At 36.1% G+C, this 26,069-nt stretch overlaps 1 protein-coding gene across 2 annotated transcripts in view; it reads left to right on the top strand.

The window, feature by feature from the left end:
• The window catches only part of ARHGEF38 (Rho guanine nucleotide exchange factor 38), a 118,182-nt gene that overhangs the window by 15,924 nt on the left and 76,189 nt on the right, over nt 1-26,069 (top strand). For both annotated transcript variants that reach the window (XM_019738889.2, XM_074322784.1), the window contains exon 2: nt 17,194-17,381. In XM_019738889.2, coding sequence (XP_019594448.2) covers nt 17,194-17,381 — 188 coding nt within the window. The remainder of the gene's footprint in view (nt 1-17,193; nt 17,382-26,069) is intronic.

Raw genomic sequence — 26,069 nt, 5'->3', positions numbered from 1 at the left:
ATAAATTACCTTAAATTTCTCTTTGCCCTAAATTCATGCATGATTGGCAAACAGCTCTATTTTCTTAAAGAGGACAATGAGGGGATCATGGGATTGGTCTTCATTTCCATATCATGACTTATGTCTCTCTAGGTTCTGCTCAAAAATCACCTTGTTAGTGCGGCCTTCTCTGACTTCTCTCTACACAGTAGTAACCATTACCCACCATCTGCTTTATTTTCTTTCGTAGTGCCCTATCACTATCTGGCATGCTCTGTATTTGTTTATTAATCAGTGTATTGTTTCTCTCCCATCACTAAAATATGTTTCATAAAAGCTGAGTTTTCCCCTGTTTTTTCATTGCTATGTTGCCAGTATCTAGTAGGGGATTTCTCAGCATTGCACTGCAGACATTTTGGGCTAGATAATTCTTTGTAACAGGGTGTTGCCCTGGTCATTGTAGATGTCAGCAACATCCCTTGCCTCTACCCACTATATGCCAACAGCACCCCCACCTTCCAACTGTGACAACCAAAAATGACTCCAGACATTGCTAAATATCCCTGGGGAGATGGGGGTACAAGGAGCAAAGTTGCTGGTTGAGAACCACTGGTCTAGAACAATGACTGCCTCCATAAGCACTCAATAAGTATTGGTTGAGTGAATGAACAAATGAATAAAATCAGTATTTCTTAGCCAGTCGAAATTTTGCATTCTCTACAATAGAACAATTACAACAGAAAAATTGAACACAGGGAGTACTTTACCAAATAAAGGCCCTTTCTGTTCAGGGCTTAAAATTTATCCTCTTTCACTCATCTTCTCCTGCTAAAGACTTTAAATAAAGACATTTCCAGAAAGTACCCATTTGTTTAGCTCCTAAATTGTTTTGGCTGTGTTATGCTAATCCCTGTAGGAGCCTGTAAATTCAAACCAATGCCACATAAGTATTTTTCAAGCCAGGTAAGCTGTTTTAAATTCCATTTTGAAATCCACTTCTCCACTTTCTGCAGCAATTAGCAGTCAGAGGAAATAAATCACATGCCCATCGAATGAGGATAAAATATTTCCCTGCCCCAATGTTTGAGCTTTCAAATTCAGAGCAGTGGAGGGTCTGCTCCTTCACATTTTCACTTAATACTTCACTGGCTCCTCGCCCAAACCTGACATGCAATTATTTTCAACCTATTTCACAGAAGGCCTGCTTCATTCATCTTTTTGTGGGTTGGATTTCCATTGAAACTGATAAAAGATTTTACTGTGTGAAACTCAAGTCAGTAGGGTTCAATGCAATGCTACGCCAAGGTTTTTAGGTTTATGGGGGTGGGCATGAAACACAGCATGGAGAGGGATGAAAGAACATTAATAATCATATCTGGGGATTTGGTAAAGATCTGTCTGGAATAAAACCCTAGATAGAATCATGGGTGGTGTATATACTGTGTGGTTAGAATGAAATAGATGGGGTAGGGAGGGGGTGATAATCAGAAGAGCTGAACTCAATTTCTCAGTCTGTTGCTTAAGGTAAAAGACTTAACTTTCTCTAGAAATTTGCTTCCTTTTTTATATAATAAGATAGAACTGGGTAGACCTTATCTCCTCTGCCTGCTCTTTTCCCATTTTCCTTATTTCTTTAAATGGCACCATTACCCCCTTAACAGTCAGAAATCTGAGTGTCATCTTTGACTTTCCATCTCTTTTACCCCTTACATTGATTGTTCATGCCAATTTTATCTCCTAAATTTCTCTTGATCTGTTCAGTTCTTTCTATTCTCTTGGCAACTAGACTAACCTTAACTGCCTCTGTCTCCACCGTAGTGACTAGACTGCTGCCCAGGTTCATGGCCACTTCACGGTCTCCTTGCCTTCAGGCTTGCTTTCTACCCTCTTCCCTGACATCTGATTCTACTGAGGCCAAAGGGATCTTATGAAGAAAATCTGATCATGTCACTCTTGTTTAAAAACTTCTAATTGATGTCTCATTGTTTTAAAAATTCCAGAATCCTACATTCGGCCTTCGTGATCTGTGTCCTGATAATTTCCCTAGACTCACCCCCTTACCACAGGCTCTAACATTTGCACTTCAATCACACTAAGCTTTTTTCAAACCTTTTTTGTCACCAAGGTTTTGGATATGCACTCCCTCTGCTCAGAGTACTTTCCCTTCTTCTTGACTGATTCTGCTCTCATATCTCATTTAAGTCACTTCTCTGGTAGGCCTGACCTCCAGGCTGTGCTATGCTCAGCTTAGGTCACAGTTTATTGTAATTGTATTTGTACACCAGTTGTAAATATGGACCGATATTTTGAATTATGACATGATTTGTTTGCAGAATTTTTCTAGAATAATTTTCTCTTCAACCTTTTACAGTTGTCTCATTCAACTCCTAATCTAGCAGCAGTATTTTGGCAACTTGATTGTATCAAATCATTTCAAAACACTAAAGCAGTTTTTATAGAAACATCAATTTATATAAGTTTGATAATTAATGTAATTACAATAAGAAGTACAACTAACATAATCAGGTTTGCTGTTGAATACAACTAATTCTTGGAAAACATGCAACTTAATCATTAAGTGGTAAGTGCATAGACGTCAGTTGGGATGTCTTAAGGAGGTAATGGAAAGCACTGACTTATCCTGCGACTTTGATAACCTGTCTTTACTTCTAGACTATACCTATCTTAACTGTAAGGACTGTTACTCTATTTACTACTGTATGCCCAACATAAACCATTGTACCAACTCAAACCCAATATACAATTTAAAAAATTGATATTAAATTAGATGCAAGGTTTCTTTAACTCTAAAAACCATCAAATTTGTAAACTTGCTAATTTACCTTCAAATTCTGATATTTTTGATTCTTATTTAATTATAAACATATTTGTGGTTGTAATGAAATTATGAATTAGTTTAAGACCAGTTTCTTGTTTTGTATTAGACTGTGTTCTCCAAAGGGAAGTGATTCTGCAGGTTGCTCAGTAAATGACTGTTGAATGGTGTATGTACAAGTATGCCTGCCTAGTATTGGGGGAATCAGGGGGTATGTGAGTGTAGGTGTTGTGAGTATAGGTGTTGTGAGTGTAGCTATTGTGAAGCAAAGGCTTAAGCCAAACCTTGAACTTGGTATATGAAAATATTAGCTCCAACTCTTACTTATTAAGAGATAAGTGACATTTCAATGTAATTATAGAAATCAAAACCTATGATTATTTATTGGTAGCCATTGATAAATACTATCATCTAAGGACCTTAATCCAAATAAATAACAATCTAGAATTTTAAAAATACATAATAATAAGCTGGGTACTTTGGCAGGCCATATATCCTGTTTTAGTCATCTTCTTGCTCTTTCATGTTTCTTGAGAACAACAATATTTTCAGTGACTTTCTCAGAATCTTTTTTGCATTGGCAATTTAGCTTCGGGGTAAATGGGAGAGAATAAAATTTTTAAACTCAGGGATTTATATTATGCCCAACAGCATGCAAGAGCTATATCCTCACCTCATTTAAATTCAGCATGAGTAATAAGAGTGCACAATAGGCCTGGTATTGAATCGACTTTGTAGAAGTCCTTGCTGTTTTGTGCATTTTCTTAGAGCAGGTCCAGAGACAAGGAGGGTAATTTCCTGATGGATGCTCAGTCTCCCCTCCCACCCTTGGAACATTTTCAAGGAAAAAAAAGAGAGGAAGAGCAGGTGCAGCCATTTAGAACCAGATATAGAAAAATGGCAAATAAATCATGGTCATAAAAATAATGACTGACAGTTTTTGAGAGGTTTCTGTGTGTCAGACACTGAATTAAACAATTTGCGTGCTTTCTCTGAATTCTCCCAACCTCCTACCAGTGAGTACTGGTTAAACTGCAAGTTTAGTAGCCATACTGGCTTGGGTTTGAATCTATTTACTGTGGTGTGACCTTGGGCCTTAACCTCTATGTATTTCAGCTTCCTTGTGTGTAAGTAAAAGGAAGGACATAAAAAATCGTGAGGATTGAAGAGCTAACATAAGACAAACTTAGTATTTAGCACAAAGTGAGTACTCAAAAATGGTAGCTCTCATTATCATTACCATCACTATTGTTTTTATTTCCCTTCTACAGATGAAGCAATTTAGAGAAGCCAAATGATTTGGCCACCGTCACACAGCTACTGGGCAACAGAGTCAGAATTGAACTGTATATCTGCATGTCCAGCACAATTCCACTACATATAACACAATGTACCCTAATCACAGGCTAAGCAGTTAGGTGGTGGAGGGAACAGAGCACAGGCCTCAGAGCTAAGCACATCTGGTTTGAATCCCAGCCCTCTGCCTACTCTGTGAGTCACTGGATAAGTTTTACTCACATTCACTGTGTTCAGTTTTCTCATGTCTAAAATTAGAGTAATATCTCATTTTAAAAAATGTCTTGTTTTTCAAAATTTTATTAAATTTATTGGGGTGACATTGGTTAGTAAAATTATATAGGTTTCTAGTGTACAAAGCTGGTACATAACAGATGCTTGATAATGGTTGTTCTCACTCTAGGCTAACACAATATATTATAATCAGTATAATTGCAGTTATAGTGTATATTGCTTTAATATAAAAATAAATTGTAAGAATACATACTTTTATGAACAAAATGTGCTATATACATACAATGGAATATATTTAACCTTCAAAAGGAAGGAAGTTCTGATATGTGCTACAACTTGGATGAACCTTGAAGACATTATGCTAAATGAAATAAGCTAGTCACAGAAGGACAAATACTCTATGTCTTCACATATATGAGGTACCTAGAGTAGCCAAATTCATAGAGTAGGGTAAAAAATAGGATGCTGTTTGCTAGAAGCTGGGGGGAGGAGGAAACAGAGTTATTATTTAATGGGTATGGAATTTCAATTTGAGAAGATGAAACATTTCTGGAGATGGGTGGTTGCACAACACTGTGAATATACTTAATGCTGCTGAACTGTGCAGTTAAAAATAGTTAACATGGTAAATTTTATACTATGTATATTTTACCATAGTAAAAAAATAAGAGGGGGAGAATATATCCTTCTGTAAGAGGAAACAATTATTATTAAAATTATTGAAATGAAAATCATAGTCTTAAGACCAGCTCCTGCTTTTTTAGTAATATGCGTGGTGTTTTATGAGCTCGTCTGTTGAATTGCACCAAGAAGTCACTTTAGTCTTCATATTTTATAAGAGTAAGAAGGTGTGCATGACTATCCTTATCCACAACATATGTTCCTATTTGAATTGGCAGGTGAGTATTAATCAATGTGGATATTATTCTAACAATGCTGTCAGAGGAGAAATAATATTGTTGCGACACCAAGAGAAGATTTTTATTATACACATTACCTTGAAATAACATTTTTGCCAGGAAATTTGTTGTGGCAGACATGTGGTGCATGATAGGAAGGATCCGGACTAAAGTACATTAGTCATGTGTGCTACACATGATCTATAGTCCCACAGCCTGTGAGATACAAGGATGCAATTAACTATGAAGGTCATTCCATCACCAGGATAAAATTTGGAACAAAGATGTATTCAGTTATGCTGTTTACTCTATTTATACTTCAACTCCTCATTTTTAAGCTTTTCTTTCAATGTGATTTTTAAAACTCCATCAGGCCCTCCCTTTTTTTTTTTTTTTTTAAAGAAGAGAAGGTCTGTTTTGTTTAAATTGCCTTGAACTCCAAATGCAAATCAAAACAATTTTGAATTTTAAAGGATGACTTGCTTCTGACATTGAAACTTTTTTCCTCTGTTTTTCAACTACTATAATAAATGTTAAATTTGGGGGGAAAACTTTAATATACCCAGAAGGCTTTGTGTATGTCTGTTCTATTTGCATCTGTTTCATAGTGTCATTACATTCATACTGATTGAAGTTCTCTTTTATCTCTGGCATTAGTTCTGCCTCAGTGAAACACCAGTTCTAATGATTCACCTTCATCTTCCTCCCTTGAGTTACATCAAGCCCTCTTGGGCAGTGGAAGGAATTCTTGATCTCTGGTCTTTGCTCTAAACTCCTCCAAGCCCTTGTTTTTTCCTCTAGGCACTATAGTGAATATTTGCCCATTCCTGCTCTCTCCAGAAGCTCTTACCCTCAAAGCATGGAGATTTCTAAACTCTTGAGCAAGATCCTATTATTTGTTGAATGTTCGCATCAGGAGTCTGGAGAGAAGGAATCTGTACCACTGCTTCTTATGTATCTGATCTTACACTATCCTGAGACGTTTGGGTCCTATTTTCATTTGACTGGAATTCTTACTCTGGTAATGTTTTCAGAAAGATTACAAGAGTGGGTACTTTCCAAGTTCTCCTGTGGTTGAAAGTGGTAGTCTTTTGTCCTAAAACATAAACAATAAAAATCTTTTTCTCTCAGAATTCTTTATATATTATTCCAATGTCTTCTAGCATCCAATGTTCCACATAAAAATTTTAATTGAAGTTCTGTTCTTGCCCCAACATTTTCTTTCAGGATGCTTGTAAGAGTTTCTCTTTATCCATGGAATTAGATATTTCTCCAGAATATGTTTAGGTGTGCTCCTTTTTACATTATGTTGCCCTTTCTGTGTGAAAAATAATTACATATTCCAGGAATAGAAATTTTGTCAATTTCATTGAATATTGCTTTATAATTATTTATTTCCTTCACTTGTTCAGGTGTCCTTCTTCCTGGATTAATCTTCCATATAATTTCTCTTTCCGTCTTCATTTCCATTCTATTTATTTTGATCTCCTATTTGGGACTATTTGCCTTCTGGGTAAGGTGCAGCTTTTAGAATTCTCATTGACCTTTGTACAATAGGTTCGAACTGCACGAGTCCACTTAAAAACGGATTTTTTTCCCCCAAGAAATACCTGTATTGTTTTTTATCTGTCGTTGGGAGTCTATGGATGTAGAGGATTGACTGTATGCACTGATTTATGCCATTTTATATAGGGACTGAGCATCTAAGAATTTTGGTATCTGTGGAAGTCCTGAAACCAACGGACAGCTAAATTTTTGGGAAGTCAAAAATTACATGTAGATTTTTTACTACAAGGGGAGGTTAGCACCCCTAACTCCCACATTGTTCAAGTGACTCTACTTTTTTTCAAACTTTTATTTATTGTTTTTAAGTGTGTTTTTCTAGGACCCATCAACTTCAAGTCAAGTAGTTGTTTCAGTCTAGATGTGGAAGGTGCAGCTCACTGGCCCATGTGGGGATCCAATGGGCAACCTTTGTATTAAGAGCATTGCTCTCTAACCAGCTGAGCTAACCGGCTGCTTCCAAGTGACTCTATACTTTTAATGAAGATCTTTTGGTGATAAACTAAGATCTTGTTTTTCTAAAAATATGTTTATTTTACCATCATTTTTAAGAAAGTTGTTCTAGACATGCAATTCTAAGGTGGCAGGTATTTTCTGTCAGCCCTCTGAAATTATTCTTCCACTATCTATCCGCTTCTATAAATGCTTTGGCGAAAGCAGCCATGAATCTAATTGTTGTCTCTTTGTAGGTAATTTGTCTTTTCTTACTGTCTGCTCTTAAAATCTTGTTTGTTCTTATTGTATTAAAGTTTCAAAATGCTATGGTATGGATTTCTAATTTTATTTACCTTGTTTGGAATTCGTTATAATTTCTGATTCTGAGGATTAGTGTCTTTCAAAAATTCTGCAAAGTCCCAAGCTATTAACACTTCAAATATTGTTTCTTCCTTACATTCTCTATTATATCCTGTGGAATTCCAGTTAAACACTTGTTAGACCTTCTCATTCAATTATCCATGTCTCCTAACCTATGTTGCATATTTTATGTCTTCACCTCTCTCTATTGCATTCTGTACTCGTATGATTTCTTTGGCTCAATTCATTAATTCCCTCAGCTTTTTATAATTTACTAATTTACCCTTTCATTGACTTTTAAAATGTTAATTATTATGAGGTTTATTTTTCAAAGTTATATTTAGTTTTTAGAAATTCTGCTTCATCATTTTTATAGCCTCTTGCTTCTTGCTCATAATTTCAAACCACTCATTGTTTCTTTAAACCTATTAAGTATACTTTTAAATATCTGTCTAATAATTCCAATATCTTAAGGCTTAAGGGTATAATTGTGCTATTTTTTCCCTTGTACCTAACGATACTTTGTTTCTTGTGTGTTTTAGGATTTCGTGTGTGAGTGTGTCTGTGTGTGTGAGAGAGAGAGAGAGAGAAAGAGAGCGAGAGAGAGAGAGAGAGAGAGATCTCATGTGGGAATTATTTGAATCCTGGGTTGAAGTTCTATTCAGTTTCATTGTTTTGTTCTTGACTTCTTTTTGGTTTATTGTATTTTTCTATTTTTCTTTTTCACTTCTTTAATTAGATTCTTAAATCATTAATTTTTCAGTCTTGCTTTTTTTCTTATACATGAATTTAAGGCTATCAATTTTCTGTAAACAATGCTTTAGCTACATTCCTCATGGGTGTAATACTTTTATTAAGAATAAATATCTTTTATTTGCTTTTGTGATTTCTTCTATGGCTCATTAGTTATTCAGATTTTTTTTTTAAAAAAATTCCAAAACAAATGAGACTAAGTTTTATTTTTGTAATTTGTTTCTAACTTAATTGCACTTAGTTGTGACTTTTATATACTGATTCTTTGAAATTTTATGGCCTAAAATATGGTGTATTTTCATAAAGACTATGTGTATCCTTTTAAAAAATGTGAAATCTCTAATTATTGAGTGCACATTTTTCTATCTTAACTGGCCTGTTACCACGTTATAGTTACAATCTTATGGATGGTTTGTCAAATTCTGCTTAAAACTCTCTCACTTTTTGCTTCACATGTTTTGAAACAATGTTATTCAGCACACACAAAATTTTCACCTCTTCGGGATGAACATTTTGGTATTACATACTGTGCACTTTTACTTTGCCTTAAAGTTTGTTTGATATAAAAAGTTTCCCCACCTTTTTAAAAATTAGTATTGGCTTAGTGTATCTTTTTACTTTCAAATTTTCTTTGTGCTTATGTTCTCTCTCTTGTAAATAGCACATAGCTATTTGGTTTCATTTTTAAACACACTTTGGTAATCTGGTCATTTGATTTATCATGATTACTCATAAATTTGGATTTATTACCTTATATTTATTTGTTCCTCTGTTTTTTCTTCTTCTGGATTGCACCTCCCCCCCCCATTACATTTTTGCCTCTACTAGTTTTGAAAATTTACATACTATTTCTATGATTTTAAGGTTGGTCTTGAAATTTTAGCATGTACTCTTAATTTATAAACATTTAAATTTCATCAATGCCTTTACCTTTCCTGCAACACTACAAACATGCTTAAATGTTTAAAATACTAATAAAGCACCATAATCTCTTTCAAGCTGCCTACTCCTGCAATTCCTTCATCTCCTCTCCTACGCTGGCCCTCCCACCTCAGGCCACACTGGCCTCCTTCCTGATTCTTGAACAGACCACACACATTCTCACCTTGAAGCTTTCCACCAGCTGGTTGCTTTGCTGAAAACTACATCTCCCAGATACGTTTGTGACTTTCACCTTTCATGTCTTTTCTTAACATGAGACCTTCCATGACATCTTACTTGCATACCTTTTGAGCCCTTTCTAGGAACCTTCACTGCTTTATTTTTCTCCATGCCTTATCATCTGTTTGTATACTAAAAACATTTGATTTATTTATGTTCTTCTTCCCCCACTAGAATTTAAGCTCCATGAGGACAGGGATTTGTTTTTGATGTTTTTAAAACTGCTTTCTCCCCAGCTCCTACAACACTTTCAAGCTCATATTATTTGTTAAATATTTATTGAATCTAGGTCTCAAACCCATATGAGAGCCAATCAGTGTCTCTCAATTATTATTAGCCACCCACCCTTCCTTCCCCCGCTTCTTTTTCTATCTTGACCCAGAGCTATGGCTGAGACAGATAATTCTTATTATGTCGCTCTCTTTGGAGCATCATTTTTACTAGCTCACCTTTTCCTGGGTGCATTTCCTTTTCTGCTCCTGGCTTTAGGCTCTTCTTTCTCTAATCAGGTCTCTTGATGCTTAGCGACCTTGCCCAGATCGCATTTCTACCATGTTCTGTCACCTCATCATTGGCACACAAATTCATATCCTCCTAGTCCATCAGTATCTGTAGATGTGTCCAGAGTATTTGGTGGTTTCAGCTTTTCTTAATTCCCTGGACTGCATTCAGTGTGCTCCTGCCCTCAGAGAATTTCTTACACATTTTGAAGGCTCATTTAAAATATTTAAAATATGCTTTACCTGGTGTTTTTCAAACGTCTCTGGATCTCTATTAGGCATGTTGAGATTTCTCTTTTATGATTTGTGAAATATACCTGGAATGACATGCCTTTCTTTCACAGTGGTTTATTTCTTCACTTCCTGTTGTCATTGCCATGGCTTTCGGACCCAATGCCACTCGAGCTCTTGTGTGGCTGCTTTGGAAAACTATTAAACTGAATACAAGACAATAAGGCATCAGACTACAAGAACTATCTGGTGTATTGTTTATAAAATTGAAGTATTTTGTCCAATCCTATCTTCCAAGTGTGATTTTTCTGACCTGTCCTGGAGACCAACACATTGACCAATGGCAAAAAAACTATATTGGAAGAAAAACTCCAACTGACAATCTCTTCATGTTAGTGTCATAACCTAAAATCAAGCTATTGTGCCCAGGCCACCTTGGATTAGTAGTTCAGGAAGATTTGCTGAGGAAAGATGAAAGGTAGCAGGACTCTTACAAGCATGTAATTCCATGTTCTTAAGGAAGGCAGTCTACACATGGTGGCCGTGACCTTTAGCATGTGTGGAAAAGGTAGTTTCCTACTGCTGCTGTAAGAAATAACAACAAATTTAGTGGTTTAAAGTAACATAAATGTATTATTAGCTCACAGTTCCCATAAATCAGGAGTCCAGAAGGCTTGGCTGGCTGTCTGCTTATCATCTCACAGGCTGAAAATCAAAGTGTCAGTAGAATTGTGCTGCTGTTTGGAGATTCAAAGGGAGAATCCATTCTTTGCTCTTTCGGGTTGTTGGAACTTATTTCCTTGCTGGCTGTCAACCAAAGGCTGTCCTCAGCTTCCAAAGGCTGCCCGTGTTCCCTGGCTCTTAGCCCCTTTTTCCATCTTCAAAGCCAGTAATGGTGGGTTGAGTTCTTCTCACATTTCACCTCTTCTGTGATTTCTGCTTTCCTCTTCTGCTTGTAAAGCCTGATTAATTAGACTGGGTCCACCTGGATTATCCAGGACAATCTCCCCATCTTTAAGTGTGCAACTTTAATTGCATCAGCAACATAGTTCTGGGGATTAAAACATAGACATCCTAAGAGGAGTTTCATTCTGCCTACTACAGTGGGCAAGAATGCAGATTGCAGAAACCAGAGAAAGCATATCAATATTGGAAAGGTAAATCAGTGTGATCACTAATGTCCAGATATGAGAACCACTGATGTCTAGAGATTTTTTTCAAAGCCCAGAAGTCTATCCAAGCAGAAGTGCAAGAGGAGATTAGCAGAGATCCAAGAGTCAGAAAAATGGCTGAGGCACAAGTAGGCAGGATTTGGTGTTAGCAGAGTGGCCTTTGCCTAATGGACGCTAGTCAGCTTTCCAATACCTCCCTCAAATTTATCTGTGGTTGGAAAAGGAAAGCCTGAGGCACCAGTCTTATCTCCTATTAAAGCTATTACCTCTACTTCACTTTGAGGATGGAAGTAATTGGCATTTTTCAATCTAGTTGTGGCCTATTTAGATTGTAGGCCACCAGCCGAACATCTTTTTTTGGTGTTTTCTTCTAAATCTCCTTATGGATTGACTTGACTAGCAGTGGTCTGAGATTAGCTCTCATTTGTATGATTTTTCTGAAAGTGGCAAGAAATAATCAGTGCATGCCAATATTTTGATTTTTTTCTATCCTTTCCCTGAATTATATGACTATATGCAGGAATATAGATTTACCAAATATTTTGCCATTGGATAATAATGGTCACCAACTCTCGAGATTACAAAATGATCTCCTGCTATCTTTCCTTCCCTACTACCATTTTCACATTTTAAGCAGTATAATTTACAGCACTCGAATTTCCAGATACTAAAATCCCTATCAGATAGGAATGTACTTTCCTAAAACCAACAGAAACACGCAGCTTCACACATAGAAATTTATATATCTCATGCAAGAAGTCTAAGAATAGGGAAGTTCTTTACATCGTTCCACACTGCCACCCACTGTGTGCAGGTCTGAATCCCTGTGGCTATCGCTTCAGGGTCCCAGTGTGGCTACTGCACCTCCAGACCTCCCATCCACATTCAAGGCAGGAAAAAGAAGGCAAGAACCATGGGGGAAAGAGGGTGGAAGAAGGGACATCCTAGCCTAGTTTTCCTTTTCACAAACTCCTGGAAACACCTCTCAGAGATTCACCTCTTACATCTCATTGGCTATAAGTGATCCATAGGCTGTAAAAGAATCTAAGAAATAAGAATTTTTATCTATTCAGGGTTTAATTTTCAAAAAACAAATGGGAGAACAGATATGGGGAAGGCAAATAGCAGTGTCTGACAACTATACTGTTATTATAAAGAATAAAGATTATATATATTTACAAAAAGACACTCACTATGCACTGTTGCAGTTGAAAAAGCACTTGCAGAAGAATATGTATACAAGCCCATTATTAAAAAAAACAAATAAGACTAACTGTTGTATGTATGTTTGTAGGTGTATGGAATTATTTTGGGAGGATTATACACTAAACTAGATACAGCTAATAATACAGAGAAAATTGTATAATAGCTAATAAATAGGAATTGCATCTAATAAAATAGCAAACATTTACATAATATCTACTGTACTGCTAGGCACTGCTGTGTTTAGCAAACATTGATTCATATTATCTTCACAACCACTTTATACACTTTTACTAATGTTACCCTTAATGCGTAGATAAGGAAATTGATATGTGAAGAAATAAATAATTTGTCTAAGGTCACATCTAATAAATGTTAGATGTGGAGTTTGAACCCAGGAAATCTGGTCCAAAGTCCAGACAATTAAACCTACAATATATGCATTGCAATATACATTATTTTATTATTTAAGGAAATATATATTATTTTATAATTTGAAAAAATAAAGCAATCACTTCTCTTTAACATCTACCCCCAAATAACAGCAGCAATAGCAACAGAAATAAAGCAGAAAGAGTATACACAAATTCTAAGCAACACCTGAGTTATCAAAGGAGATTGTTCTCAGTCCTCCCTGACTACTCTCTTACATTTGGTGGCTTTTCATCTCTCTAAAATTCACCATACATACACCCAACCCAGCAAAGCTGCTCAGGATTCCAAACCCCAGTTTTGTTCTGACTTACCTCTGAGATCAGTGCTGCCTATTTTTTCTCCTTCCTCTCCTATCTGAACACGCTGTCCATCCCCTTAAGAGTCATGTATTCTTGAAAGGTAGATAATTATAAAATAATGGTACTTGTTTGCCCTAGATGGTGGAGAATTTCAAGAAAATAGAGAAAGAAACCTTATTATTCCTGTGTCCATAACTAATATTTATTTGTTTGTTTTAAATAATATTTTTTTCAGTTACAGTTGATATTTAATATTATTTTATGTTAGTTTCAGGTGTACAGCACAGCAGTTAGATATTTAGATATAGTTTATGCGCTGATTCCCTCATTAATCTAATATCCCCCTGACACTATACATAGTTGTTGCAACATTCTATGCTGTATTTCACATTCCTGTGACTATTTTGTAACTACCAATTTGTATTTCTTAATCCCTTCACCTTTTCCCCCCAGCTCCTCAATCCCTCTCCCCTCTGTCAACCATCAGTTTGTTATCTGTATCCATAAGTCTGTTTCTGTTTTGTCTGTTCATTTATTTTGTTCTTTAGATTCCACATATAGGTGAGATCATGTGGTATTTGTCTTTCTCCATCTGACTTATTTCACTTAGCATCATACCTTCTAGGTACATACATATTGCTGCAAATGGTAAGATTTAATTCCTTTTGTGGCCAAGTAATATTCCATTTATATATGTATCACTTCTTTTTTATCCATTCACCTATTGATGGGCACTTGGGTTGCTTCCATATTTGGCTGTTGTAAGTAGTACTGCAGTGAACATAGGGATGAATCTATCTGTTTGAATTAGTGTTTGGGATTTCTTCAATAAATACCCAGAAGTATAATTGACGGGTCATAAGTTACTGCACTTCTGCCTGAACTCCTGAAATTAGTGGGCCAACAAGAGAGGAATGCTCACAATGGTTGGAGTGACTCTTCGCATTCTTGGGGAGTCCTTTTGCATTGAATTATTAACTCCTCTACTATAACATTTCTCCAGTTTTCTTAGCTTTGTTTCTTGAGTCAACCAAGAAAATATCCTCTCTATTTTCATTTCTATACATTGTGACCAGTGCACTCATTTTTCTTTTTTTCTGTACAGACTCTTTATAAGCCCTTTAGTAAAGCTCTACATTCTCAGGAAGTGGTGTCAGCACTGAAGATGTCTCACATATCAGTTACTAAAATCATATTAGCTTTGAAGAAAATCAAATTACTTCTGCAACTGCAGAGACTAAGATGTAAATTAAGTTTCTGATGACTTTAAGCTTGAAGTAAATTCATTTACACACACACTCACACACACACACTGCCCTGCTATCTATCACCACTCTGATCTCATCTGTGACCTAGTTTGTGGCTTCCAAAATTTTACGTTGCTGTGGGAAACTCATCCTTGAAATATTTAGCTTTCTTATGTTATACTTTATATAAAACTTTGGCTACATATGAGGCTTCCTGTTTGTCTCAACATCTTTTCAGGTCTGTATTTTTTTAATTAAAATTTTCTGTTTGACAGTTCAAGAATTTTGAGATAACAAGATATGCATAGTACTGAAGATGAGCCATAAAAAATCTTAGTTGAAATTTATTTAATCCACCACTACCTCATTCCTTATAGATTCTGATTGTGAATTGAAAGAAAAATCCCAATCATGAGCAATTGTTTCTCATTTCATTAAATTCTATGTATTATACACTGAGAATGAGGGCAATTAATTTTAGTAATAGGAACAAACAAAATTGGAAGGTGTGTCATTTACTAATTAAAAATCTCTTGATTTAGAAGTAAATATAGCCAAGATACATGCAAAAAAGAATGAAACTAGACCCCTTATTATACCATATACAAAATTAAACTCAAAATGGATTAAAGACTAAAGTGTAAGACCTGAAACCTTTTAGAAGTAAACATAGGCAGTAAACTCTTTGACATAAGTCTTCCAGTACTTTTTTGGCTATGCCTCCCAGGGCAAAGGCAGCAAAATAAAAAATAAACAAATAGACTACATCAAACCAAAAAGCTTTTGCACCATAATGGAAACGATCAACAAAATGAAAAGATAATCTACTGAATGGGAGAAGATATTTGCAAATGGTTTATCCAATAAGCATTTAAAATACAAAATATATAAATAACTCATACATATCAATATCAACAATGTAAACAATCTGATTAAAAATGGGCAGAGGACCTGAGCAGACACTTCCCCAAAGAAGGCATACAGATGGTTAACAGACATGAAAAGATACTCAACATCATTAATCATCAGGGGAACACAAATCAAAACCACAGGGAAATATCACCTCACACCTGTCAGAATGGCTATTATCAAAAACTCAACAAAGAATAAGTGTTGGAGAGGATGTGGAAAAAGAGGAACCCTTGTGCACTGTTGGTGGGATTGCAAATTGATGCAGCCATTATGGAAAACAGTATGTAGTTTCCTCAAAAAATTAAAAATAGAACTATCTTATGACCCAGCAATTCCTATTTCGGGTATTTATCTGAAGAAATCCAAAACACTGATTAGAAAAGATATATGCACCCCTATGTTCACTGAAGCATTATTTACAATAGCCAAGCTTTGGAAGCAATCTAGATGTCCATTGATAGATGAGTGGATAAAAAAGATGAATGGATAAAAAGCAATGGAATATTACCCAGCCATAAAAAGGAATAAAATCTTGCCATTTGTGACAGCATGGATGGACTTAGAGTATTGATCTGAAGAAACCCAAAACACTACTTCGAGGGGATGTGAGCATGCATCTGTTCATTGCAGCATGACTTACAATGGCCAGGATGTGGAGGTAGCCTGGGTGTCCATCGATGGATGAATGGAGAAAGAGGAGGTGGTACATATGTACAGTGGAATACTGTTCGGCCAGGAAAGGGAATGGTTTCTTGTCATCTGTGCCAGCATGGATGGACCTGTGGGTATTGTGTTGAGTGGAGTATGTCAGAGAAAGACAGATGAAATGTGATTTCACTTATATGTGGAATTTAAAGATCAAAACAAACAAACAAAGCAGAAACATACTCATAGATAGAGAAAATTTTGATGGTTGTCAGATGGGAGGGGGTTTGAAGGAGTGGGTGAAAATGGGAAGGGATTAAGAAGTACAAACTGGTTGTTATGCAGTGATTATGGGGATATAGAGTACAGCGTAAGGAATATAGTTAATAGTATTGTAATAACTATATGTGGTGTCAGATGGGTACTAGATTTCTCAGGTGATAGATGGGAGGGTGTTGAGGGCAGGGTGAAAAAGAGAAGAAATTAAGAAGTACAAATTGGTAGTTACAAAATAGCCATGGGGATGTAAAGTAATGAATAGGGTGTATAGTCAATGATATGATAAGAACTATATATAGTGCTAGGTGAGTACCAGGCTAGTCAGGTGGATCATTTCTTAAATTATATAAATGTCTAAACACTATGTTGTACACCTGAAATTAATATAAAATAATATTGAATGTCAACTATAATTGAAAAATTTTAAAAGGAGGGTAATAGGTGAAGAGGAATAAGAGGTTCAAATTTCAGGTATAAAACAAATAAGTCATGGGGATGTAATATAGAGCATGCGGAATATAGTCAATACAATAATATTGTGATAACATGGTACCGTGTCAGATGGTTGCTGGACTTACGGGGATCACTTCTTTAGGTATGTAAATGTTGAACAAGTGTGCTGTACACCTGAAACTGACAACGTTGTACATATGTTAGCTATATATATTAATAAAAATCGTAAAACATAAATAAAAATTTAAAAAAGAGAAACCTCAGCAGAATGCCTCATAATGTACATGTTTTCACTGAACAGAAAAGATGACACCACAAGCTGACTGTTCTGCGTCTGAGTCCTTAACTCAAGAGGAGGAGCATCAGATGCAGAGAATGATGGCAAAGCGTTCGAAAATCATCAAAGAGTTGATACAGACGGAAAAGGACTATCTCAATGATCTAGAGCTGTGCATTAAGGAAGTGGTTCAGCCCTTGAGAAATAAACAGGTAAGTGCAACTTTGAGCTCCCCCCCCACACACACACAAAATATCCTAAATAGGATCACAGCTCCATGAGATCAAAGCTCCAAAGTGTATCAGTGGCAGCATCTGTAGAAGTGAGGGTGTGATGGGCCTTTTTCCCTGGGTCCGGGTTTGGGTTGGCACAAGGCATCATCAGACTCATATTTCTTGGGTCAGCAGAGCAACACCCAGCGTCCCTTTGTTGGGCCAAGGAAACTGTTCTAAAATATGGGGGAAAGGAAATTCCTAGTTTTTGCCACTTGGAAATTTCTGTGTTTCTTGGATTCTTCTGGAACTGCTAACAAAACGTAAACAATGGGTTTTCAGCAGTTTAGGAACAAAGCATTTAACTTGGTTCAAAGATGATCAAGGATTCAGAAGAGAGAAATATGTGAGCTTTTTTTTCCATTACATTGAGAGCTCAATTAAAGTTATCACTATTTAGCTCAATTAAACTTATGACTATCAATGTTGAAGTAAAATTCAACATAGAAATTAACTTGAATGTAAGGTAAAGCTTTTCTCTTTGGCATGGCTGACCCCAGACAAAACTTGAACTGTTTATAAGTTAATCATTCTCCTCCTTTTTAATCAAGGTCTTTTCAGGGAATTCCTTGCAGGGAATTAGAGTAAAGGTAAAGGATGTTTGATTCATATATTTGTGTACACACACACACACACACACACACACACCCATTTTTACATAAATGTTATCAAAACTACACATGATTCAGCAATCGGTTGGCTGTATCTTTTAATGACTACTAACATTTTTTAATGTTTTTCTACTATTGCTAATGCTAAGACACACTTACGTTTTGGGCCACCTTATCTCCTGAGAATAAATTCCTAGATGTAGAATTGCTAAGTCAAAGGGCTTAGGGTACTTTATAATATTTAGGATTTTGATAAAAACTGCCAACTGGCAACCAAAAAGTCGATCCTGTTCTAATTTTCATTCCCATGAACAGTGCTTATGAGGGCTGATGCTGCCTCCTCTCTATAGCTGGGCATTGTTGACTTTATAAACAATGAAGACCAGGTCCTTTGATTCTTCTGACAAATATCTTCTTATAGTATATTCATTAGCCATTTCTATTCTTTTCAATCCCTAGTCATAATCATGTCTTTTGCCTTTTTAAAGAATTATGGTTTGTGTTTTTCTTATTGTTTTATCAAACTTCTTTTTTGTTAGGGATATTCATTTTCCAGTCCACAAGTTGCAACTAATTTTTTCTCTGTCTTTTGCTTTCTAATCTTGTTTAAGGTTAAAAAGTTAAAACCTTGTTTAAGGTTTATTCATTTGTTTTTGCCACATTTAGGTGATCAAATATAGCCAATTTTACGGATTCTGGGTTTGGCACCTTAATGTGTACCCATGATTATAAAAATACTGCTAATCTATTGTCCCAACATGAATTATTAAATCTTTCCCCCAGTACTTACAACATCCAGAAACAGTTTATATTTCTTAACACAAGATTCTTCTCCGAAATGTTAGAAAAGGTATCTGGCCTACAAATAGTGGAAAACCAGTGTAGATCAAGGTGATCCTTGATATAAAAGTTGTTTTCTGATTTAAGATAATGTATAAAGGAAAGTGACAAAGCAGGCTAGGAATTTCTCCTTCATAGAAAGTCATCTTTAGTTTTACTCCCTCACAACTTTTTATTAGGTACTTATTATTTGTCAGGTTCCATTGCAAACATTTCATTAGTATTCTCACCCAGTCCTCTCACAGTTCTCAAGTTAGAAGGTAACTGGCAACTTCCTGAATCTGGAAATTTCTTATTCTATAACAGTAGGAATAACATTCATGGTCATGATAAAAACTTGCTCTCTATTTTCATTGCTAAGTATATAAAAACATTTTTGGTGTGTTTTCTTTCACTTAATATAAACCAGCTGCATCTGAGGTAACTTCCATTCTGGCAGATATTAATGGACATCAACAAAGTGTTCATTTTCATACCTCTTAAAATATTGATTTTTAAGTGCACATGGCATCAGATTCTATACTATCCACCCTCCCTTATGGTGCAATCCTACCAGTCACTTTTATTTGAAGACTTTCAAACCTATCCCACTGTCTCCATATCTTCTGTCTTCCTCCCCCAACCCCCAATTCTGACATCAATTTTAGTCGATTTCAATATTCAGGCAAATAATCCATGCAATCTCTGGGCCTTTCACTCAGTTCCTTGCCTTGTTTATTTCCTCAAACTCATCTCAACCATTCACTCCAGGGCCATGCCCAGAACTGCCATTACCAATAACTTCACCTTTGCAAAATCAGAATTTCAGGTTTACTGTTCTCTAATCCTCATGCTCTCTCTTTTAGCACACTCCCACTGGTAGCCTATCTCTGACAATATTTGGATGCCATCAGGACCTCCACACTATTGGCCCCACCACCACCTTTTCACTGTTCATCAAGCCCACACCTGGTTTAGTTTCCACGGACCCTTCATTGTAGTCACCCCTTGAAGATGAATTCAACTCCCCTTTCTCTCTCTTTCCATGTACGAGCCTGAAAAAAAACCTACCCTTGATGAAGTTCAAGTTTCTGCCTTCTTTTACACCTTTACCCATGAGACTGAACCGATCTCTTTTAAAATTCATGACCATTTTCTTTAAGTGGGGTCCCCAGTAATGTCTCTGAAGGGACTCTTTCACATCTTCTTTTTCCTCACACCTCAAACACTCCCTGTTCTCCCTTAACTCTCAGCTAATGTCTTTACCCATCATTTCATCGAGAAAATAGACACAATTAGAAGACGCACATACTCCCAACACCAAACCTGCCAATCTCCCTGCATTTCTACCCCTGTATCCTGGCTAATAAGGGTTCCTGCTTCTAATTAAGGATAACTTGTCTCTGAACGCAGTGGATTCCATTCTCTCAGGCTTACTCAAGGGTTTCATTCCTGTCAGTATCCTTTCTCTCTCCTGCACAATTGATGTTACCCTCCCTATTAAGTCATTCTTATCTTCATTATCTGCTATTTTTTTAAAAAAGAATTGTCTGTATTCTCTATTTATGCTCTTTCTAAGTTGAATATACAATATTTAATATATATAAAAGCATATGTGACTAAGACATGTTTCAAACTAAGCACAATTTATCTAAAATCTATCCCCGTGATGACTTAATGATCAGTATAAAAAAGATTGAATATATAGGAAAATGTCTTTCTTTCAATTCATAATCTAATTTTGCATTAAACAGAGTAAGAAGTTTATTCAGTACAAAAATGTTTTCAATTTTAAACCATCTGGTGAGTTAACTGGCCCCATTGATATACCATGTTTCCCCCAAAATAAGACCTAAGCGGAAAATAAGCCCTAGCATGATTTTTCAGGATGACATCCTCTGAACATAAGCCGTAATGTGTCTTTTGGAGCAAAAATTAATATAAGACTCAGTCTTATTTTCTGGAAAACACGGTAAATGCCATTGCTGAGCTGTACTTTTATATATGCTCTGTAATTTTTGTGTGTATTTTTGCTTTTGTTGTTTTTATTATTTTTTGCTTCCTAGTAACTCTTATAAGCAATTCTCAGAATTGGTGTTTCAGACCATGTGAAATAAAACGTTTCCATTTTGAGGGCATGTACTTTTCTTTGTTCGGCATGTTTAACTTTTGCTCCCAATGCTTTGAATTACAGTTCTCAGAATTCAAACTCATATTTCCCTTGCTAGTCTATTAGGATTGTTTATAGCTTGTTGATTTTTAATATCTGGCACTTCTCTTTGTTTGGTTATCTTCCAACACTCTCTGTCTTCCTCATTGCAGAATTAGTAATCTATTTGTCCCCTCCACTAATGTTGTAATAACAATCGTTTTAAGGTTTCTCAGAGTTCTCATGTCACCTCCTCTTTTTTCCCCACTTCTTAATGCTGTTAACCTTTGGTTAAGTAAACAAAAGCTCAGGAACTCCTATGACTCTTATAAACATTTACATGAGTGCTGAGGTAGTTAACTGACGCCACCTTTTTAATGTTCATTAGCTCCTTCATGTCCTCACTTCCCTCCTAACTGTTTAAGTACCATGATCTTTGCACACAAGCCACCTATCATAAGTTAGTGTCAAACTTTATAAATTAACACATATAGTTTTCATGTAACTCTGGGAACAATGTGCAAATCATGCTTAGCTAAACCTGAGACAACGTAAGTAAATATTTCACATGTATCGGTTGGGCTGGAAGAAATTTGGGGAAGTCATCTGATCCATGCCTCTTCTCTGTGCCTGTCTTTTCTGGTGCTGAGAAGACTATCTTGCTCTATTGGTTGCCTGCACATTGTCTCTCTATGCATCTGATTCATGGCTTTTCACTCCCAGAAGAAACAAATCAGTTTATGAAAGTGAAAATTAGAAGAACAAAGTTGAAAACTGAGAAAAGTACTGGGCTTATCTGAGTGAACTTGCATGAATGAATATCAGTGTACAAATGAATGTCTACACCCAGCCCTTGACTGATAGCTGTTCTGTTACAAACCTTAATCTGAACTTCAAGGCTTTTTTAGAAACAAACCTTCACATAACTGAAAGCAGGGTCAAACTCAGCAGTTACATCTTCTTTAATAGCAGCATTGTGAGAGGTTTTTGCAAAGAAGGCAAAAGTTTTCCACAACATTCGGTGTTGAAACATTTAGTGGGAAAACAGGTTCTAGTTATTTATTTTCCAAACAGGGCAATAGGAGAGACTATGTTTTGGGCAGCAGGTCAAAATAAACAAAAATGAGAGCAATCTAACCTAACAATGGAAAAGGGTTTTCTGTGTAAGAAAAAGTCCAAAAGTTAATTGAAAAGAGTAGTTAGAGGAATTTAAATTCATGTTTTCTTTTCTTTTTTTTATAATTATTTTTTTAATTTATAAATTCAGATAACACACAAGTACTAAAGATCTCCAGAGATGATAGTGTCTTATAGTTGCCCAATTTCTTTCTCTAGAGGCAAACAACATTACCAGCTTCTTTCTACCCTTCAAAGTATATTCTATTTATAAGCATATATGTTTGAATGTACATTTGGTAGATTTTTATTTATATAATAAGAAAATTATGTGTGTTTATTTTGGATTTGCTCATGTTTGGTCTGTGTATATTATTCTTGAAATTATGTGCTTTCTGGAAAAGGACAAAATTAATCTATAACTTTGTATTGGCAAGAACTCAATAGAGATTTTTTGTTAAAATTCAGATACGCTATATGGCAACCACTTTGTGCATAAATTTCATAAGAAATAGCATATAAAGAAAATAATCATGAGCTCTACCACTTAGAAATAAGCACTGTAAATATTTTGGTTTATTGCCTAGGCATATACAGATATAACCAAATATTTTGAAAAGTTGGAATCATACTATACATATCATTATGGATACGTCATCTCCCTGAAGAATATATTTACATTTTTTATTTTTAACTAAAAATAACAAATATTAAATTAAATGGAAAATATTTTCTTTTATTTATTGAGGAATTGTTTTAAGTGACATATGTGACATACAGCACACTGTATTGACATCCTACCAAACTTCTCCTTCAGGGTCCAGAATGTGTGAAGGATGGCTGTGCATAGGGGAACATGAAAGAGAAGGAAATAGGGAGGACAAATCCCTTTTTCAAAGGGGCGGAGAGAGAAGGGACCACAGGGCACAGGTCATTCAGCTTTCTGCCCTTGTCCCCTGCCCAGGTGGAGTTGCTGTAGCCTAAACTGTTATGTCAACCCAGGTAGAGAAGTTTGTGGAGGGTTCCACAATTCCCAAGATTACAGTGAGGAGAGCTCTCACCAAGCCCAGAGAGAACAATATAGACCGAAGCATCTCTGAAAGGAGACAGGGAGGAAGGGGACGTAAATGCATTATAATAATGAAAATATTGTTCAAATACTGTATTGCAGTGACAATTTACATATTAGACAAAGATGGCCATGGCCCAGGTGATGCCCTATGAATTTTAAACTATAGTTAGTACATTTTAATTCAGTGAATAATTTTTATATCCCTTTGGAGTTTGCTATGTTTCATATAGCTCCCTCTTCACCAGAGCAAGCCCATTGTCCTATCTAAAGGGATTGCAGCTTCAGCACAACTTCTGGGAATCTCTCAAGCCTCCATTTCCTGCCCTCCCTTCCAAGGCTCCGGTTGATAGTCCCCAGTGTCTGTCTTGACCCTCAAAGTTGGGTTCTATCTCAGTATCCCTCCCCTGGCTACCTCTGTATGTGAACGGCACTCCCAATAGTTAGTGCACAGGTGCTGTGCAGCAGCCCGCTGGAGTGCTGGCTTAGCTCTCAGTTTGAGTTTTGCTCCTTGGATGCGCTCTCTGAGATTTACCTCATTTCTGTCTGAATCTGTTCCCAGCCCAGCTCTCAGAATTCCACTTCTCCATAAGAGAAATTCAGACATGAAGTGTAATAAAGTTTTGCTACTCTCATCAAACAAAGGACAGAATTACAGTTATGATAAAATAATCAAGCCAAATATTTCATCTAGTAATTATTAAAATATACCCAGCTTTCATTGATAGATATAAATTCTCTTTCTCAAAGCTATTTATTAAAACTTTGCATGAATAACAAATAGAAGAAAACATAGGTAAGCAAATATCTTCTGTCATGAATTTTCAAGTGTCTTCTCTAGCTGTTAACTTGTCAAAAATGTCTTCTCTAGCTGTTAACTTCACTAAAAGATTTACTGTTGCCAAAAATAATAGTCATTCATTTTACTTGATAGACAACCATGAAATTTTTTCCTGTCTCATTTTTCCCCCTATCACCCAGTTACTCCAAAAAAAAAAACAAAAAAAAAACCCTATTTTTTAAAGCACTTTTAGGTTCACAGCAAAGTTGAGGGAGAAGGTACAGAGATTTGACCTCAACCATGTATAGCATCCCCACCAGAGTGCTAAGTTTGTTACAGTTGATGAACCTACGATGACACATCACATCATCATCACCCAAATTCCATATGTTCACTCTTGGTATTGTTCCTTCCATGGGCTTTGACAAATGCATAATAACATGAATCCATTATTATGGTATCATACAGTGCAGTTTCACAGCCCTAAAAATCCTTTTGTGCTCCACCTATTCATTCCTGCTTCCTGCTAACCCCTGGCTGCCACTGGTCCTTTTACTGTCACCATAGTTTGCCTTTTCCAGAATGTCATGTAGTTAGAATCACGATGTGTAGACTTCTCAGGTTGGCTTTCTTCACTTAGTAATAAGCACTTGCTTTGTCTTTTCATGCCTTGATAGATCATTTCCTTTTAGTTGAATAATACTCCGTTGTCTGGATGTGTTACAGTTTATTTATCCTTTTGCCCACTGAAAGACATCATGGTTGCTTCCAAATTCTGGCAATTATGAATAAAGCTATTATAAACATCCATTTGCAGCATTCTGTGGATTTAAGTTTTTGTTTCATTTGGGTAAAAACCCAAGGAGCACATTTGCTGGATAATATGATAAGAATATGTTTGGTTCTGTAAGAAGCTGTCAAACTGTCTTCCTCAGTGGCTGTTGGGATTGCAAAATGGTACAATGAGAATTCTCATTACTCCACATCCTCACCAGCATTTGGTGTTGCCAGTTCCACATTTTGAACATTCTAATAGGTGTAGTGGTATCTCGTTGTTTTAATTTGCATTTCCCTGATGACATTTCATGTGGAGCATCTTTTCATGTGCTTATTTGCCATCTGTATAGCTTATTTAGTGAGGTGTCTGTTAAGGTCTTTGGCCCATTTAGCCCATGTATGTTCTTATTGTTGAATTTTAAGAGTTATTTGTATTATTTGGATAAGAGTCCTTTATCAGATATATCTTTTGCAAACATTGTCTCCTAGTCTGTGCCTTGTATTCTCATTCTCTTGATATTGTCTTTCATAGAGCAGAAGTTTTTTTACTTTTAATGAAGTCCAGATTATCAATTATTTATTTAAAGGATCATGTTTTTGGTGTTGTATCTAAAAAGTCATTGTCATACCCAAGGTCATCTATGTTTTTTCCTATGTTATCTTCTAGGAGTTGTCACAGTTTTATATTTTACATTTAGGTCTGCGATCTATTTTGAGTTATTTTTTTTTTTAAATTTCAGATGTACAAGACAATGTACTAGTTAGCCATTTAATACCCCTCACAAAGTGATAACCCCCCACCCCTAATTTACTACCCCTCTGACTCCACATACATCTGATTCCCCCTATAACTCCAACGGCTTCTTTTCACTCCAACCTTCATTGGTTGACCCTTATCTCTAAACACAGAAGTAGATCAGGCAGGGCTCGTTCTGTGGTCCTCTTCTCGCTTTTGTCTGCTTTCCCTCTGTTGAAATCTGATCTGGTTTCATGCCTTTAAATCCTATCCGCATACTGATGGTGGCCAAAATTTTATCTCCAGCTGAGACATTGTCCCTGAAGTCTTGCTTTGTTTATACCCAACTCCCCGTTCAAATCCCTATTTGAATGTCTACAAGGCATTTCAACTGTAACATGTCCAAAACTGACCTCCTAATTTTTCCCTTTAAAATGTGCCCCCTTTGCAGTGTTTCTCACTTCAGTCAATGGCAGCTCCATTTTTCCAGTTGCTTGGGCAAAAAACCCTGGAGTTATCCTCGACTGTTCTCTTTCTCTTAAACACTATATCCAATCTATCAGCAAATTC

Source organism: Rhinolophus sinicus, linkage group LG02, assembly GCF_036562045.2.
Source record: "Rhinolophus sinicus isolate RSC01 linkage group LG02, ASM3656204v1, whole genome shotgun sequence".
NCBI lineage: Eukaryota > Metazoa > Chordata > Mammalia > Chiroptera > Rhinolophidae > Rhinolophus > Rhinolophus sinicus.
The sequence above is the reverse complement of the archived record's forward strand: the minus strand, read 5'-3'. Positions and strand labels throughout refer to the sequence as shown.